Source organism: Anoplopoma fimbria, chromosome 8, assembly GCF_027596085.1.
Source record: "Anoplopoma fimbria isolate UVic2021 breed Golden Eagle Sablefish chromosome 8, Afim_UVic_2022, whole genome shotgun sequence".
Classification (NCBI taxonomy): Eukaryota; Metazoa; Chordata; class Actinopteri; order Perciformes; family Anoplopomatidae; genus Anoplopoma; species Anoplopoma fimbria.
In genome coordinates this window covers 9487339-9505754 of record NC_072456.1, presented here as the reverse complement: position 1 = coordinate 9505754, position 18416 = coordinate 9487339, and the positions used below count along the sequence as shown (strand labels likewise).

The 18416-nt window shown below is 40.0% G+C and overlaps 1 protein-coding gene across 1 annotated transcript; it reads right to left on the bottom strand.

The window, feature by feature from the left end:
- Positions 1 to 7664: 7664 nt before the first annotated feature.
- Positions 7665 to 17547, bottom strand: zmat3 (zinc finger, matrin-type 3). Its single transcript, XM_054602932.1, has 6 exons — positions 17427 to 17547; positions 11648 to 12378; positions 11423 to 11563; positions 9990 to 10159; positions 9490 to 9593; positions 7665 to 7873 (listed from the first exon to the last, which is right to left on the bottom strand). The coding sequence occupies exons 1-6, from the start codon at positions 17545 to 17547 to the stop codon at positions 7665 to 7667; spliced, it is 1476 nt and encodes a 491-aa protein (XP_054458907.1).
- Positions 17548 to 18416: the final 869 nt, after the last annotated feature.

Here is an 18416-nt window from a genome sequence, read left to right as displayed (position 1 = left end):
AAGCCTCCGCAAAGTCGAGCATGTCGCCTGCAGCGGGCTGTTTCCTATTGCAGCTGGATGCTGGATGAAGCCAACTTACTGTACAATCGGACCGTTCTTCATTTCCCTGGAGTCAGCAACTGGAGGCAGAATCGAAGCGGTGTATATTTCACCATTGTGACTGTGAGTAATATGCCGCTTTTCCCCCTCAGTAGAACTGTATTTCCCGGTGTATGATTTGATAAACTTGTAAAACTAATAATGTTACCATGCCATACTTTATAACTGCAGTTGTTATATCAAAGCAAACGCTAATTGTAAATGACATCCTCTGTATTTAATGTTTGTTCAAGTGGAGCTTTTCAAATTCCAATTCTAATAGTTAACCAGAAACATTTCTTAATCAGGTCAATGGGGAACAAAAAAGTAGAAGTACACAGTAAGTACAGTTTAGTTGCATATTTTTTAAGTGCTTTGGGGTGCAATCAGTTAGAATGGTAACATATTTCAATAGTCTTCATATGTAAACATCGTTATTAAACTATAGCTGTTTTGGGCCCTTTTAGTTGCCTACCTTAAGTCTGCATCTGGTGTTTTTTCCTGAACTGGAATGTATTTCACCGGTGTTTCTGACTGTATAGCTGACTGGCTATTAGGACAGTTTTGCCAAATATTACAGTAAAGAAATTACCCACCCTAGCTTTAAGTCTGCATCTGGTGTTTTTTCCTGAACTGGAATGTATTTCACCGGTGTTTCTGACTGTGACTTGGGTGTGTGATGCAACAACTGTATGGTATAGCATTGCAGTGTATTGCTGAGGACCCAAGAAAGCGCAGTGTTGAGAAATTGTTTGTATGAGCAGCTCTCAAGAAAGCTGCAAGCAGCAACACCACAGGCCAAGAACTGGGCCCGTTCAGAACAGGCATGTGTTCAATTTTTTCTGTACTAATACAGAAGTTTGACAGACATCAATGTGCCAGTACTCATACTGGTGAGTACTGGCCAAATTCAAGCACTGATTTCATTGTTAACAAACAAGAGAAAGAACCATCCAAAGGCAGAAATCCAAACTTAAACCTGAGGCCAGTACATCACATTTCAGGCAATCTGTTTATAAGAATTATGAGATATCCTGCTGACAGGCAAACAAACTACCAGGGGCACAAGAACAGCTTTTGTGGCAGAAATAATTTACCGAGTAGCTTGAAAGCTTGGCTGTCAGTGCATTAGAAACCAGGCTATTGAGAGCGTCTCCTCCCTGAGAGCCAATAACAGCATCAGCCCACAGAGTGGTTATTTCCCCCAGAGCGCTCTGAGCTGAGCCGAGGAAGGGAACACATGAGACGAACATTCACTGTAATAATCATCAACTCAGCTTGGTTATTAATATCATCTGCACGTTTATTCATCTGTCAGAAAACACACACAGCCTCAGGATATCAGTCGTCCAGGCATCCATCCAGTCAGTCAGTCAGTCAGTGGTATATTGGCAACATTGTTCAGAGGCACTGAAAGTGTGCTGAGGTTTTCACAGAGGGTACACCAGTATATACTGCCCTGCAGGGGATGCTGCTAGGGGGTTTAGGGGCCCCTGACAGTAGATGGAGGTGAGGGGTCCTGAATTCTGTCAGTGTAAAAGACTGACTCAGTCTGTAGACCAGGATACATGGGCTTTCATGTGTTTTGATTGAGTGACAACATTAGAAATCAATACAGCTGAAGTTGACAAGCAAAATCTATATATGTATCGATATATGTAGGAAAAACAGACAGCTTTAAAGGAATAGCGTAACATTTTGAAGACATATTCTATTCTCTTTCTGGCCAAGAGTTAGATGAGGAGATTGATACCACTCTCATGTCTGTCCGCTGAGTATGGAGCTGGAGCCAAGAGGTGATTAGCTTAGCTTAGCTTAGCATAAAGACTGGAAGCAGGGGGACACAGCTAGCCTTGCTCTCTCTAAAGTAAAAAAATCTGCTACCAGCATGTCTAAATCTTACTAATCAATAAAATCATACTATGAGTAATTCCAGAAGCATTAGGCTTTATCCCACAGCCTCTTTCTTTGCAAAGTTTTGGCCTCTTTTCTGAATACTTTAAGTACCTAACGTCCATCTTGGCCAAATACTTGAGCAGGTTGTTGTCACTGCGGGGTTGTAAAATAGCTGCACTACAAAACTCCTCCTGAAACTACAAAGTACACCACGAACGAATGAGATATTGATAATTAGTAAGCTTTAGTCCATAGACTGTATATAAGAAGTGGACGTAGTTATCGTGACGTCACCTATTGGGCGGGGGACTGATTTATGAACCCCCTGAGTTCGGCGTTTTTTTTCCCGCCATCTTGGATTATGGCCGTCACCATCTTGACTTTTTGCAACCGCTGAATGGAAGTAGAGACCCAGTATATGACTCTTGTAGCAGCAGCGACTTGTCAATCACTGCCAAAAAGCTGACTCTGCTTTATGGTCTATTTTACTCTAAATGGACCATCATTTACTAATTGAACATGATGCTGTATTGAAGAAGACTTGAAACTAGAGATTGAGACCATAAACTTATGTTTGTAATGTTTTCTGAGGTAATAAATCAAGCGAGAAGTAGAGTCATTTTCTCATAGACTTCCATACAATATGACTTCTTTTTGCAGCCAGAGGAGTCGCCCCCTGCTGGGCGATGCAAGTTTTAAGACACTTCCTCATTGGCTTCACTCGGCAGGACCGGAGGTTGCCGCCTGACTTTAGACCTGTTAGTTGACAGATGTTTTTTGTTGTTTCTCCTTCTTTCCAGCCCTTATGCTAAGCTAAGCTAATCACCTACTGGCTTTGGCTACACACTATAAATCTTAATTAATCTCTAACTCGCAGCAAGAAAATCAGTGTTGCCCATATGCCCTGGTCTTATTAGTTCAACAGTGCAACACATAGATAAATATGATACACACCCATAACAGCTCCTATTTCTCACCTTGTAAACATTAGGATACAAATCATTGAGAGGCAAAAATGACAATGGTAGCAAAGTCTTTCCTTAGAACTAAACAACATACGGTAGCATACTTCTCTTTGTAGGTGTCTTTTATATTCAGTGCAAAATCATGTTTCCTTCCAATGCCCTTTAGTAGAATCAGCACAGCAAACAGACATTTCTAAACATGTAAATCTCAGAAGAAAAACATTCTTGAACAGCATCCTCACCTCATATTTTCTCTTCATAGTAGAAACATCTCTACAGTTATTTAGTATGACTTTACTCATGCACGAAATAAACCAGATACAACTTATACGGTGCAATATGTAACACTTATCTGTCATTTACAACAAAGCACTGACGTTCAACTGAAGTTATGGTGCTGAAACACATCAGCATTCAGATAACAGCATTGGTTAACGACAATGAAACCAATCATTGTGTAATATAGTAACCAGCAGTTATCTAACAAGTAAACACAGTTAAAACAAAGCAAACAGAAACAGTACCCCGGGTATTTGAACTTTCAGCATATACCAGACCAAACAACAACTAAACAGTCTTGATGCAATCTAATCAATTTCAGTGAACAGAGAGCTGATTGCCTAAATATAAGGCCTACTAACAGTTAATGGCCGTATGTAGATGCCTTTATTTACCACAATGGTTTCTTGATTTAGTTGGCTTTCGACTGCTGAAAACATTTGTGCAACCAATGAAGATACTTAAATGCAGAATTGTGTTTAACAAAAATAGTCCTATTTCAAAGGAGCAGTTTGTTTTGGATGTTTTAGCTCATTAACTACAAATGGTGTTTACTAAGTTATTTCACAATTTCATTTATTTTCAATTACTGCCTCCTGGTTTTCTTGAATCAAGTGGAAATACCATCAGATTGAAGCTGCAGATAGGCTGAATTAACCTGTTAAGGAACCCCATTTACTTTTGGGACCTTATTGACCCCCCACCTCCCGCCCTACAGTGAATTGTGTTTTGTGTCCTGTTGCCTCCAAGTTTCCATTAAGCACAGTGCAATTAGCAAACTACACATGGTTGTTTCATTATTTGCCCAGGATTCAAACACTGATCTGCTGCAATGATGCCACTTGGCAAGCGCCCTGGTTTCCAAATGGTTACAGTTGCATGCCACCTGACCATAACATAGTAAAGGATTGGGCCAGGGACCTTTGTAGCATACACCTCCCCTTGTGTCCTGTATGCCTTTTCAATATTGTATTTCCAGAAATGCCCAAAAATTTGAAAAAGAATCATCAAGGGAATAAACAAAAACGTTATTATTATTATTATTATTATTATTATTATTATAAGTAATTTGATGAAAATAAACTGTATAAAGGAATATGCAACATGTGAGCACAATATAAACTAAAATAATACGTCTAAACAGGTCTAAAACTAGGTTCTTCCTCAAAACAGGACAGGACAAGATTAACTAATATTGCAAAACCTGCCTTAGCTACTGTATATAAGCTGTGCAATATCCCTAACAACTAATTTTTATCAAAGTACAAAATTGTATCGGCATGCATTGACCCTGGGACTTTTGGGGCCTCTGGAGGTCTTGTTCAAAGACACTATCTGACTTGGAAAAATTAAATCTTTGGTTGTCCACACAAAGACCATAACCTGTGATGAGGGGTCTCAATTACATTTTTGAAGGCGTCCAGAGCCAGTCCAAATATATGACAGAATAGAAACAAAAAAGGTTTCCAGGCTACTGTCTTAAAGGTTCATTAGGTGATGGCTGTTAGTAGTTTGATAGTTTCTTACGATCTCATTTCCTCCATTCCTTTGCAGCTTATTATTCCATGCAAGGTGATCAGTAGCTGCGTTGGAGTATGAGCCTGTCAACCTAATAAAAGGTAATGCTACTCATTCTTTCATGTAAGACGAAGGGTGTTATTTTTAGGAGGAGGAGGATTGCTATTAACAGACTGTAACTCAGTTTCATGTGGAGAACTCCTAGACTAGCTGTGTGTCACCCACCGCTTTCATTATAGCTCTGCTTTCATCAGCTCCTTTCTTCCTTTTTTATTAAACCATACAGCACAATGGGATAATAAAACAGCCTGGCTTTTAGTGTTCTATGTTCTGTTTGTCTCTCACTCTCTCTCATGTGTTTAAAATCCCCAAACACCACAGTACTTTGTCCTCACAGTGCTTTTCTCCTGAGTTTCCTCATGTGTGTAATCAGGTGTGTGGTTTTGTTCCAGAGACAAATAAAAGATGTGAACAGCTGCCTCTGCCCAAAGCTAGCTAAACTAGGATGCTTCTTTTATTTCACTTTATAGAAATTCTGATTATGTGACCCAAACTGTCCTTTGACTGATTCAATTATGTGTGTGTGTGTGTGTGTGTGTGTGTGTGTGTGTGTGTGTGTGTGTGTGTGTGTGTGTGTGTGTGTGTGTGTGTGTGTGTGTGTGTGTGTGTGTGTGTGTGTGTGTGTGTGTGTGTGTGTGTGTGTGTGTGTGCACACTGCGGTTCTGCAGGAAAAGTTGGAAAAGCAAGTTTAAAGTGAAACAGGAAGCTTTTTCTCTTTGTCTGATCTACAGCTCTCCTCGTGTATACGAGGTGAAACATGTTAAGATTTGAAAATCCTTTTAACTGCTACATAAAATGACTTTTTAGGCATGAATGAAATATTTGTTTTTCTATTTAAAGGATTAAAGCAACACAAATCTATAAATAAGTATTTAAAAGACAAGAGTTAGTAATCTTAAACAACAAAGGTGTAGAGTTTTTGACCTTGTCATTGTCTCCTTTAGTCTTTCAGTGAAGTATGACAGTATTAGTCCAAATGCCTTGTGACTGCATGGTGTTCATGTTAGCTGCACTGAACTGGAACAGATAATCAAATAAACAGAAACAGAAAATCTAATTTGATTCTGATTACATAACTGATCTTTTCAGCACTGAAAAAAGCTGGACCTGGGTCATACAGGCTGAAAAAAAAAAAATCCAGACAAGATCCACGTCATTCCTCTGCAGCTGTTTAACACTGCAGTAAAACATGGTTATGTCCCCTCTGGGAATCAAGATTGATTGTGATAATTAAATTATATTTATTACTACCAGAAACTTCCACTAGCTCTGCACGTTCTTTGCAATTTTCAAACTAATTAGAAGTTTGGAGCTAAATGCTTTTGGCTGCACGCGTCACTTTGAGTTCCCATTGTGTTCCCATTGTGTTCGCAAATTTCCTCCCATCACAGTGCCAGTTTGGGTGTGTTGTGAAGACAGAGATTAAAGCTGTACCCTCCTGCTTCCAAAGAAGCATCAGAGACCGCCTCTCTGGCATGTGGTCATCCAGCACAGTCAAATGATGAAACTAGCAGCTTTTAACTAGACGGATGATACCAGAGTTACTTTACCAGTGAACAAGGGCATCAACCGAAGTGGTATAGAGGGCCTACAGTAAAATACACACACAAACATACAGTGCTGATGGGTAGACATTCAGACAGTGCACAGTTTGTACAAGATTCCTGATAAATATTAAATAGATTGAGTATTTACAATACAGCTAGGCTAACATTAACCAAATAATCAATAGTATTCATGTAAATTATCCTATATTTACATTTATAATCTAGTTTAATATTTATGTGGATTTATCACAAGAAAAGAGTTGACACACAATCTAGAAAAACCCTATCAATACTGCAGATTATTTTCCACTATAATGTCAAAATGGCTAGCCAAAGTTGACTCTTTAGCCTAACTCTCACTAAAGGCACAAACAAGGCTAGCCAGGGTGTAGCCTTTAGCCTGATACACACCAAACAGATTCATGTAACACTGTTTCTACAGATGATGTTGTTCATTGTGCTTTGTCTTTTTGAAAATAGTGAATAGTGCTATAACCTGTTAGGTTATAAAGATGTTGAATTTGTGGCTCAGTGGTCACTAGAGTAAGTGGCCCTGAAGTCCCTGCGGTCGGACCTGTACAAAAATACCTGTAGGGCTCATTCACACTAAAGAATTGTAACAAGTCTCAAACTTTTTTCTCAGTTTTGATGATTGTTTTCCCAAGGATGAGACTTGTTCCGACCTCAAGTGTTTGCGTCTATTCTCCCTTTTCTTCTACCAGTCAGTTCCTTTTGTTTCACATTTTGCATTCTCTTTTTAATGCTTGAACCTTCTGCATGTCCTAGTCTTTACCAATTGTCCCCATGTTGGCTCTCTGTGCACCACTAGTCCTCTCCCTGTAGCCCAAACAAGCTCAAGATTTACATGCAGTTCATGTGCATTTACCTGTATACTTAGTCAGATTGCAACCCAGGTGATGGGTCAAAAAAGTGATCTGATTCAGTGCCCAAAAAAGAAATGTTTTGACTAGGTCTAAAAGTCCTAACTTCTCCCAAATTCCTGTTCTCTGTATTCACGTTGCAGCCTGCTTCAATATTCAGCCTAAATTTCAAGAGTAATACCCTGATGAAATAAATCCATCAAATCCAATTATAGCTTCATATGGAACATTATGACAAATATGAGGATTTAAATGTTTAAGCATATATCAAATGAATTGCGACAAGATCTTGAGGCCATTTGGGCTAATCCCTTCGCTAAATATGCCCTTCAACCACAGGCTAGTATTTGATTTCCTGCACTTTGGTCTTTGTCTCTCCACCTATTCTATCCCACTGTAATCTCTCTCTTTTCTCTCCCCTCCCTCCCCTCTTGTTTCTCTTAGCTGTAGCCGAGGTTCTCCATCTCGTGGCGGTATCTTAACTCCGACACCTTTGCTTTGTGCTGCTTGCTCTCTAGATGCTGCCTGAAGTCTGTCTCCTGCTCGGCTCCGCAGTTGCACATGGAGCAGTAGAACTGTCCACTGGGAGTCACACACATGGCCAAGTCCCTGGGAATGCGCTGCCTCGGTCTGGGGTTGTAGTACGGCCCTGGAGGGAGAAAGACAGGAGAGAGTACGTACAGAAGAGAATAAGTTAGTTGTAGCTACACATTCAACCCTCAAGCTGGAAGGATATTTCAATGTTGGACAAATGATTGGCAAAGTGCAATAATTAATCTATTATTAGTAAAACGTCAGAAAAAGTGCTTGTTTAATGGGGTTAGCAGTCCCAAACCAAAGCCAGTCAGTCATTCCACCACTTTGGTCCGGATTGAAATACTCCACTACTGTCGGATTGATTGCCATTCAATTTGAAACATATATCCATGGTGCCCAGATGATGAATCCAAATGACTTGAGTTTCCTTGACATTTCCTTAAGCCTCGCCGTGATGTTCAAATGGTTTTGAGTCAAATGTCTTCAAAACTATTGGATGGGTAACATGAAATTTGGTGGTTTAACCTGCAGTAACTCTGGTGTTCCCTTAACTATATAGCCTGATTTATAATGAAATACCTTCAAAACTATTGACATTCCCATCAGCTTCAGCTGTGCTGTGTTTAGTACTTTTTTGCTAATTTGCTAATTTAAGCATGCTAACATGCTAAACTAAGGTGACGAACATGCTTTACATTATACCTGATTCCAAAAGGATATTAGCATTGTCATTGTGATCCTACTGATGTTAACACCCCGATACTTTTGAGTGTCGGGTTCAGACAGAAATATGCAGCCCGAGCTGCATTCTTACATACGTAAAGCCTGACTCTTGTTTTAGAAATCACAAATAAATTGATTATTAAAATGTATTGATCCACTAATCGTTATTACAAATTTGATTATTCTCACATCAAATCTTAAACCCAAAGCCACAGTTGAATTTGAGAATAAACCAGCATCTCACGCTTAAATATAACCTAATATATCACTGATGTGTGAGATAAAGATACACAAGTCATCTGGGATTACAACTAGGTGGATCATTGGAAAAAGCGTATTGCTTGTTTGTGTGTGTTTGTGTGTGTGTTACAGAGCAGAAAAACAACAAGGAGATAGTGAGAGAGATAAAAACACAGCAAGAGGGCAACTGCCGGAGAGAGTGTAGCTATTTTGGGATTTGCCCATCAAGAAAACTGATTAAATCAGCGGAACGGTGTTGTGTGAGTGTGAGAAAGAGAATGGACGGAAAAGAGAGTGAGAGAGTAAGGGAATTGGCTCTACTTTATGATTTATCTTGAGCTGAATTGCTAGTGTTTTTGTCTGACATAGCGAACAAAGGCAAGAAAGACATGGTTGTATGATGTCAGCAGAAAGTCTGACGTTATCGATTATCTGTTTCACAAACACACACATTCACACGATGTGTATTTGTATATGGTCAGATGTAATATTTTTTGTTGTAATGATCGCTAAAAGGGGTGTGTTCAGCTGCTAACGGTTGGTTGTGAGTACTGTATACCTCATATTGGATTTTTCGTTGTTTCTTCATACAAATGTAGCCCCGGTTGAGTTTATGTGTTGTACTGACTCATACAAAACATAATGTTGCTTATTTGTGTTTCATGACAGTTTAACATTACCTGTTTGAGCATACATTTGCATCTAGGTCCATGTCAGTGAGTGTCTGTTTTTAAGCCTATTTTCTATTTATTGTTAATATTTTACCTGGCATGGCAGCAGGAAGCTGTGGGCTACGGCGGTTTTTCACCAGTCTGTATTCACTGCCATCTTTCCTGTTTCTTCTTTGGGCTGCCTCATTGCTGCCCTCCCTGAAACAGACAGAGCCGGAGTCAAAATCACAGTTTAGATCAAAAGGTGAGTAAGACACTCTATTTGTTTCAACAAGTTAAGCTTGGCTGGTTTGGTAATCAACAAAGCCAAACCAGATTTGTGTTTAAAGTTTGAGGTAACTGGGTAACTTAACCTGGGTAACTTAAATATTAAGACCAATACTTTATACATTCTTGGATCATTCAGATTTGCATAAATAAACAGGACTAGAGCCAAAATATATCTTTATCATTTAAATACATGAAAAAAAATTCTGAGCTGCTTTTAATTCAAGTTGTTGCTTTCAGGGTATTTGCAAGACAAATGTTAAAACAATACAAAAATAAGGACAAGACCTCTGTATGCTGCAAAAAGTTTCTATAATAAAATCCTACATGTTATTGGAGTTCTGTTGGGCCTCAGCGAGTCGTAGTTTCTTGGCGTGGTTCTTTCCCTGGTAGTGGGCCTGTGCAACTGCCAGTGAACTGAACGAGGCATCACACAGCTTACAATAGTCATTCTCTGTGGCCAAGATGACCCGGGTCGCCCCCTTATACTGCGCCTGCTGACACAGAACAAAGCAGTGCAGTGTATACGGTGAGAGGAGCTAGGGAGTAAACCGGGTGAAAGAGAGGGAATACATTTTTTGCGGCGGTGGGAGGAAAAGAAGATTTCTTGCACAGCTTCTTGAATCTTTAAAATATAAAATGATGAAAGTTGTTAAATAATGAAAGAAATCTAATCCATGTCAATATTCATATTCATAGATAATTAGTATAAGATAAGACGATGAAAACATGAAACACTTGCAGGTAATGATGCCTATTATTATTATTATTATTATTATTATTATTATTATTATTATTTCGTTTTTTACAATTTTAAGGATTATTAGGTAACTTTCAGTCTTGCAAAAAACACAGTTGCAGGTATATATATTACAAAACAACTGTTCTTTGTTCTTATGTTTACTTAATGCTTCTATCAAAAGTGAACAACAAAGACAGGAACACGAGCATCCTTTAAAAAAAAAAAATCCTTTAACCTGCAATAACTGATGTTCTTTTGGCCACTTGGGGGCAGCGGAAACAAGTTGGGAACACAACATTCACATGCCATCACCTTTGAAGATGATTAGGCAAAGTTGTTACATAACAGATGCCTATTTACACATTCAGAAGTTACGGAGCAACATTTTCATACATTTAGAGTTGTTTTTCTGGCTGCCTGAGGTAAGTCCATATTTACTCTCCTATTAGCTCTGTTTTTGGTTGGCATCAACCCCTGAAAGAAATATCTGGCTCTTTGGTGCTAAATATGCCACTATGTTCACCAGCTAGTATCTAACTTTGTCTGCCTGCTGTCGGTGATGAGCACTGCTGCCTGTTACGAATTAAAACCACACTATGAGTGTGAATCAAAAAAGTAAAGTTGTGGATCGGACAGCTAAACAATGAGCTGAAACTAACAATAAAATTATGTAAAACCGAGGTGAGCTGCAGATTCAGGTGATGTATACCTGTAGGTTCACATTGTCATATTGTTTTCACATTGTCATCTGATGCGCAAAGATATTTAGTACAGCCACATTTAAGTCTGTGTGTATTACATAATAATTCAATTTGACTACTAAATTGTTCACTGTTAAGGGGATGATGTGAGCATTCACTGGGCAGAACAGAGTGACTCTGCAAATTCTTACCGCCTCCTCAAATGAAAACTACCTCTATCAGCAGACTAGCCTCTTCAGCAGCAGTGTCCCCACTTCCTCAACTAAAACTGTAACATTTAGGTAGGTTGGTGCTGAGTTGCTAAGGTTGTATCTGACCTGCCTGCCTGCGTCACTGTCGTTTGATCCTGAGCAGAGGGATGTCTGGCCAGTCGCCTCGAGGACTTCTGGGATCCTGATGGCTGGAGGCTGCTGGCTGCCAGCGTAGAAATTTCTTAGCTTTTTACTGTGGTTCTTCCCCTAGACAAACAAATCAGGAGAATTTTGCGTTCATGTATGTATCTTAATATTTCAAACGTTTTTTACATGGATATTTCAACTGACCTGATAGTGAGCCTGTGCCTGCTGTGCAGAGTTGAGGGTAACATTGCAGAGTTTACAGTACAGTGGTTTACACAGTTCCCCCAACCCCAGGGAGTCTTCCTGCTCCTCCATCCCCAGCAGAGAGCCCTCATCCTGCGGCTGCTCGCTGGCTGGGGCTGCCTGTCCCGGGAGAGGACCAGGGATAAGGCAGGACATCGGGGCTTGTATGAGGGCCGGTCCTGGGGGCATTGGGAGCAGGTGTGAAGGGTCTGGGCCTGGAGCAGGAGGGGAGGACATGGGGCGGGGAGGGAGGGGGAATCGGCCGACCCCAGGTGGGGGCACCAGTGCTTGTGCAGGATTCAGAGGTGGAGGCCCCAACGGTTGTATGAGTTCCATGGTGGGAGGCACTATTGCTTGTGTGTGATCTACAGGTGGGGGACCCAAGGTGTGTGCCATTGGTGGAGGACCCAGATGCTGAACTGGGGCCATCGGCGGGGGGCCTAAGCTGTGTGGTGGAGTAATGTGAGGATGTCTTAACGTGTGAGTAGCAGGCATGGGAGGGGGGCCTAGAGTCTGGGTAGGAACCATAGTCGGGGGTCCAATTGCCTGAGCAGGGGCAAGGGGTGGTGGGCCGAGAGGCTGCGTAGGTGCCATTGGCGGAGGTCCCAGCTGGTGCAGAGAGTCCATGTGGTGGAAAGGCTGCTGGGGATGGCTGAAGAGACTCAGAGGAGGCTTCAACATGGTCTCATGTCCTGTGAACAAAAAAGGAATTTATACATTACATTTAGACAGGAGCAGATATCACAAATCAAAGAAATTTCTTGCAAGGAAATTCAGTAACCTTGATGAGGAAGACAGTGTTGTATGGACATTTGTACTCCTATTTTCAAAAAAACTATAAAGCATTCAGAAAGTTTATGTAGAGAAGATAGTTTGAAGTTTTTAGCCATCCCAGGTGTGGTTGGCTCATCTACCACTATGGTCCAGATTGAAATATCTCAACAACTACTGGATGGATTGTTGTGAGTTTTTGTGTTTATGGTTGACTGAGGATTACTCCTAGTGTCTAATATGGTGTCCTCAGCACATCAAAATGAAAACTTATCTAGTTAAATATCTCAATAGATGTCACAGATTTGGGCACTGACATTCATGGTTACCAGATAAGGTATCTGAATATCTTTGGTGATCCCCTGGCTTTTCCTCTGGCACCACCAATAGGTTGACATTTGTGTTCTTAAATAAATGTCTAAACAACTATTGGATGGATTACAAGGCATTTTGGTTCAGACTTTCAAGTCCCCCTCATGATAAATTGTAGTAACTTTGGTTTAGCACCAACTTTTCATCTATTACCATTTATGGCCAAATACCTTCAAAACTAAAGACGTTCTCGTCTGCCTCATCTGTTCTTTGTGTTTACTGGCTAATTAGCAAATGTTAGCATGCTAACAGGCAAAACTGAGATGATATATATGGTAAATATTATACCTGTTACAAACTAGCATTTTAGCATGCTGCTGTTAGTATTTAACTCATAGAGCTGTTAGCATGGCTGTAATCTCTTAGTCTTATCTGTCGAGCACCAAATAAACACTGGAGAATATTTGGGCTTTGTACAAGGATGAATTCTGCCAATGTTAATGAGTAAAATAATATCTAATTTTGCTTGTTAAACCAAATTTGTTATGTACCAACCTAGTAAAAATTGGTTGAAATTTGTAGGATGATCAGTGTTGAAAATATTGCAAGCAAAGACAACCTGTTGAGGTAGACTCAGGCCTGACCTCTTCTTGCCGATTTGTCTTGAAGCAAGGAATCCAGAAAAGGGAATTTTGAGTCAATGCCGCACAGCTCATGAGTTGTATAACAAGGAATCCTATATATTTGGCACCAGAGAGACACTGGGCCCACATTGCTTATCTTTACACTTAATTTCATTGAAATCTATAGATGTAATTTTAAGATATCCTCCTGACTAATAAACTAAAACAAACATAACATAAAGAAAATATAAATTCCTGGCACTGAAAAATATTTTCTTTGCATTGGATTAGAATGCTAAGTGGATATTGTTTATATGCAGATCATTGAAAATTAAATAACTGATGTACAGTGACGTTAACAAAAGAACATTTTTTTTCTCTGAGCCCTGAGGCAGGAGAAGTGTAAAGAGATGGGCGAATGGAAACACATTCTCGGACAGAGAAGCTTTACACTCCAGTGGGCATCAGAAAGATTAGGCTGAGCCTGCAGCGCTTGCAGTCATGCATACGGGACATTACATACACATGCCCGTGCACACACACAAACAGAAACAGTGACAATATAAATCCTCAAGCTTCTCTGATCAGAAGAGATCTCAGCCTGAAGTGTGACGGCTCGAATAGGCTGATGTAGTGTGTGTGTGTGTGTGTGTGCGTGTGTGTGTGTGTGTGTGTGTGTGTGTGTGTGTGTGTGTGTGTGTGTCTGTGTGTGTGTGTGTTTGTGCATGAGGCTGTACGTATATATAGAAAACAAGAAAGAAAGAGAGTTATATTAGGCAATGCAATGTTTTCTGATGTGTATGTGTGTCCATTTGTGCCGCTCTAAAGCTCCATTTTCTGTGTGTGTGTACAGCCACATATATTGTCGGGTCAGTAATAGGCCAACAGCTGTGTCAAAACTCACTGTGCTGGAAGGTTTTATCTGGAATCCAATTGGACTTTCAATAGCAGTGATTCATAGACTCAAAATAAAATCCTGAGGTGTTTGTGTTTCCGACTGCTGTTCGCTGTCAACTCTGTCCGTCCAGTCAGTCTGGCTGCCTGTCTGTCACCTGGCCTCCCTGACCTCAGGAGAAAGGTATGTTGGACAAGGCACTGACCTTGCTTAAGTCCTGTCAACTGAGATATTAAGCCGGGCTGGATGAGTTGCCTGAACATTAATAAAGTAATATCATGCAGCAGTTGCATATACTGTAAATAATATAAGTTTCCCTTCTCCTTGGCATTGTAAGTGTTGTTTTGAAATATCATCCTTATTTATGCTTTTACATTTGCTGTTTTGGGGAGCTTTCCATGAAGAGAAATTATTTGGCATCGGGGAGAAGCAAACAGTGGTTTATTTGTGATAAACATCAAAAGAAGTTTGAATTGGCCGTTGTGAGTGGACAGTCAAAGGAAGGCATCTGTAACAGAACCTCAAGCTTCAATAACAGAAAAGTAAATGAGAAAAAAAAGTCTCAGACAAACTCAGAAACATCCTTTGACAGCTTTAGAACCAAAGATGGAGGCGAAACAGGAAAAACATAGTTTTAATGTAACAAACACACACAAAATATAAATAATTAAACATACTACAGCCATTAAAATGAAAAAAAATAGGGCCCAAAAGGTATTACAACAGGACAAGTTTTGAGAATTTTGGGCTTCAAATATTCATATATATTCACAATATTCATTGAATGAGACCACCATGTAGTTGAGTTAGACACCTCCTCAGAGCTCAACAATTAGTCTTAATGCCTGCCAGAACCAGATCCACCATTCAAGTTCCACATACTGCACATTATCAATCTAATCAGCAGAAATCTCATGACAACCCTTCAACCCTGATTAAGACCACCTGCACAGCAGCCCTCAGAAACCTCACCGCAGCAACAATTATAAGCACAAAGAACGGCTGAACCTTTTTGCTTGATATCATTCATTAAGCAGAACAGAGTACGCATTGTGCTGCTAGAAAAGAGAAGACATAACATAACATGACTAACATGCATTTACTGCATATCACTTCCAATGTAAGGTAAGCTTGAAGATGTTGCTGTCAACTGTTTTCAAAACACTGCCTCCCCACCTCTTAAACTCCTGCTGATGTTACCTTGTGTAAAATTATTTTGCATCATGATTTAATTTGGCCATTGCTGTGATTGAAAACACAGCAGGGCTGTGTTACCTTTCCTTAGTTTTAAGCTTTAAGCCAAGGTCAGTTTTATCCAAGATTCAGATCCCGGCCCACAAAGTGCATACTACAGAGTTGCAGCACATACAGTACATCTATGCATGTGCACACCAGTGGAACTTGCTGCAAAGTCAGAAGACAAAACATTTTTTGCATTTGAGTTTTTGGGCAGGACACAATCAACTTTGCAAGTCAAGTTAGGCTTCTGTAACGTTGCTCTGAAGCAGAAGGATCAGTAGGTTGAAAGCACAGTAATGTTCATCATATTTGATATGAGATATTGTTCTCATGATCTCAAATGAATCAGCAAGATTTGGAAAAAAGTAAACTACCTCAGAAGTTATTTATTAGCTGATCACTTGTCATATTTTTTGGAGAGTTACTACATATTTCTTGGTTTTAGGACCACGCCACAAAGAAACCTCCTCTCCTGGAATCTGTTAATATCATGGTCTCCACTGAGAATCTCTAAATAGGCCAATCTTTATTTTCTCTAGAGCTTTCTCTCGCTGTACTGTCTTGTGTCACATCAATTATGGAGAAATGAGAAGCACATGCCTCCTTCACTTATTCCATCTGCTTCACTGGGTGCCAAACAATCGCAGAGATCAGCAAAGACCACACACATCTTACTGTACTTTGCCATGTACTTATTGTACCTTTACAATAAAGCCTTCCACTTGTATATCTCAGTAGACTAAATGTTTGAATGTCTTTCATAATAATTGACATGAAGTAAGTGGTATACTCATGTAAATACTCTGAGTACCAGTCACCTATATGCATTAGGCTGCTATTACTATATCATTTAGTAATTATCCATTTTTTCCTAAAAGAAAACTACAATAAACATCTAGTTTTGTAAGAAACACTGACAATAGCCCATCACATGTTGCCAGAGGTCAAACTTGTTTATTTTGGCTGAAAGAAAGTTAGAAAATCCAGTGGTATTCAATTGGTTATGATATAAAACAGAGAAAGGCAACCACGACATCAGATTTGATTCATTAAATCCATAAAATGTTTGGTACTTTTACTCTTATGAAGACGTAAATGATTGATGGTTTACCAATGTTTGTCATAAAAAGCTCCACCTTAATCATATGTTTCGGCACTATATACATTTGACTTCCAATCATTTTCAATGACTTTCACTAACTTCAATCTGAGACTTCATGCAGTCTATGCAATGATGATGGTAGTTTAATGGCAGGGATATAAAATGGATTGATCAGTCTCATGCTGTAAATTTGGATCATCTTCGGGGCTGCATGACCAGTATGGCACATGCTGGCCTCAAGTCTTTAAAAAAAAAACCCACCAGGAACGTCTGTGTCATCACCGGCTGTGCAGGTGAAATGAAGGAACTCTTGCTGTGTAATTGCCACATGTCATCATAACCATTTGTGCAAATCAAGCAATGCAGTTAGGGAGCAGGAGGGATTCAGTCTCTATTTCTTCACCTGCTCTGACAACCACTTGATTGACTGCCTTACCCGAGATTTGAAAGTGAACATTGCACTGAGGCTATTCACTGTTTCAAATTACAGTCGGGCATCAGCACAAACCTGGAGTCCCTCTGGAGCTCTCTAACAGTACAAGAGACCATTTGAGTATCTCGACAACCTCAGATTTTACATCGCAGCATTCATGCTCTATAAGCGAAACAGAATATTGGCTTGGTGCAACCCTCTACATGACATTACAATGATGACAGCATCAGCAGGGCAGCCGGTTTTCAACATCCACCTTCCTCATCTGCAAATGTCTCTGGCTAGATTGTCTCCATCCCTGTACACTAGCGCAAAAGACTGCTGGCAGTCAGAGGGGGGATCCTGTATGGCAAGCCTCTCCTTACCTGGCAAACGGGCAAGATAATGGCTGCTGTCACCGTAGCTGACAGGCGGCGAAGTGTAATTTCTGCAGTAATCCGCACTCTGGTAGTACGCTGCATCCCCGTTCTTCAGTTGCAGCGCCATCATCGCAGTCACATCCCTTTGCCAACTTCTCTCCAAAAAACCGGGCGACCAGGCAGGATGGCAGTCCCTACCACACGCTCAGACACTGGCTTTCACCGGAGGGGGTAATTCAAGGAGGAGAGCGAAATACAGAAAGCGTCAGTCAGCCACAATACATGTTGAATGCAAACCATTTAAACACAGTGCGTTTTTGCCTCATCATTAAATGTCGAGAAGAGTGTTTCCTTGATTTGAACAGACAGAGATCCTGACTAGTATCCTCCAGCGCACCCTCCCTCCTTTTTGGTACAGTCCATTTCCGATGGCACCGCTGCTGATTTGCATGGGTTGCAATCATGACACATTGTGTAAATATGTTTCACCTCTGTAGTGCACCCCGATCACCCGTGGTTGTCTATTTATGAGTCTCAAATCTGAAGGGGGAAAAAGCCGAGGTGGCGTTGCTACAGTTGTCAACAAGGACTTGACATGGGATAAAGTATTGAAAACTACATTTCAATACTTCTTATTATCTTATTATTACATGATAAGAAGAATACCATCAACTCTGATATTAGTTGTTGTTATTGTTATTATTGTAATTGTTGTTAGTAGTATTACTGACATATTTGATCTTATTATTACCTACTACACTATTTATATATACGTTTTTTTTGTAATATTTGCCTTCACCATTATTTCTGCGAACTGTAAGACCATAATATGGGGTCGACTTTGAGTTGGGAATTTCTCACCTATATATATATATTATTATTATATTCCTTTATTGATCCCCATGGGGGAAATTCAAGTGTTGCAGCAGCTCAACTACACAGAAACAGATAATAAATACACATATATATGTATATGTACATGTTAATGTATTGTTA

What these genes read in the sequence shown, in the direction of transcription:
- zmat3 (XM_054602932.1), bottom strand. Translation starts at nt 17,547, where the DNA reads ATGGCGCTGCAACTGAAGAACGGGGATGCAGCGTACTACCAGAGTGCG. An exon ending in CAACAGAACTCCAATAACAT is followed by an intron (nt 9,594 to 9,989) that starts GTAGGATTTTAT and finishes TGTCTGTTTCAG; the next exon opens with GGAGGGCAGCAATGAGGCAG. An exon ending in GCTTCCTGCTGCCATGCCAG is followed by an intron (nt 7,874 to 9,489) that starts GTAAAATATTAA and finishes TTCTCCCTCCAG; the next exon opens with GGCCGTACTACAACCCCAGA.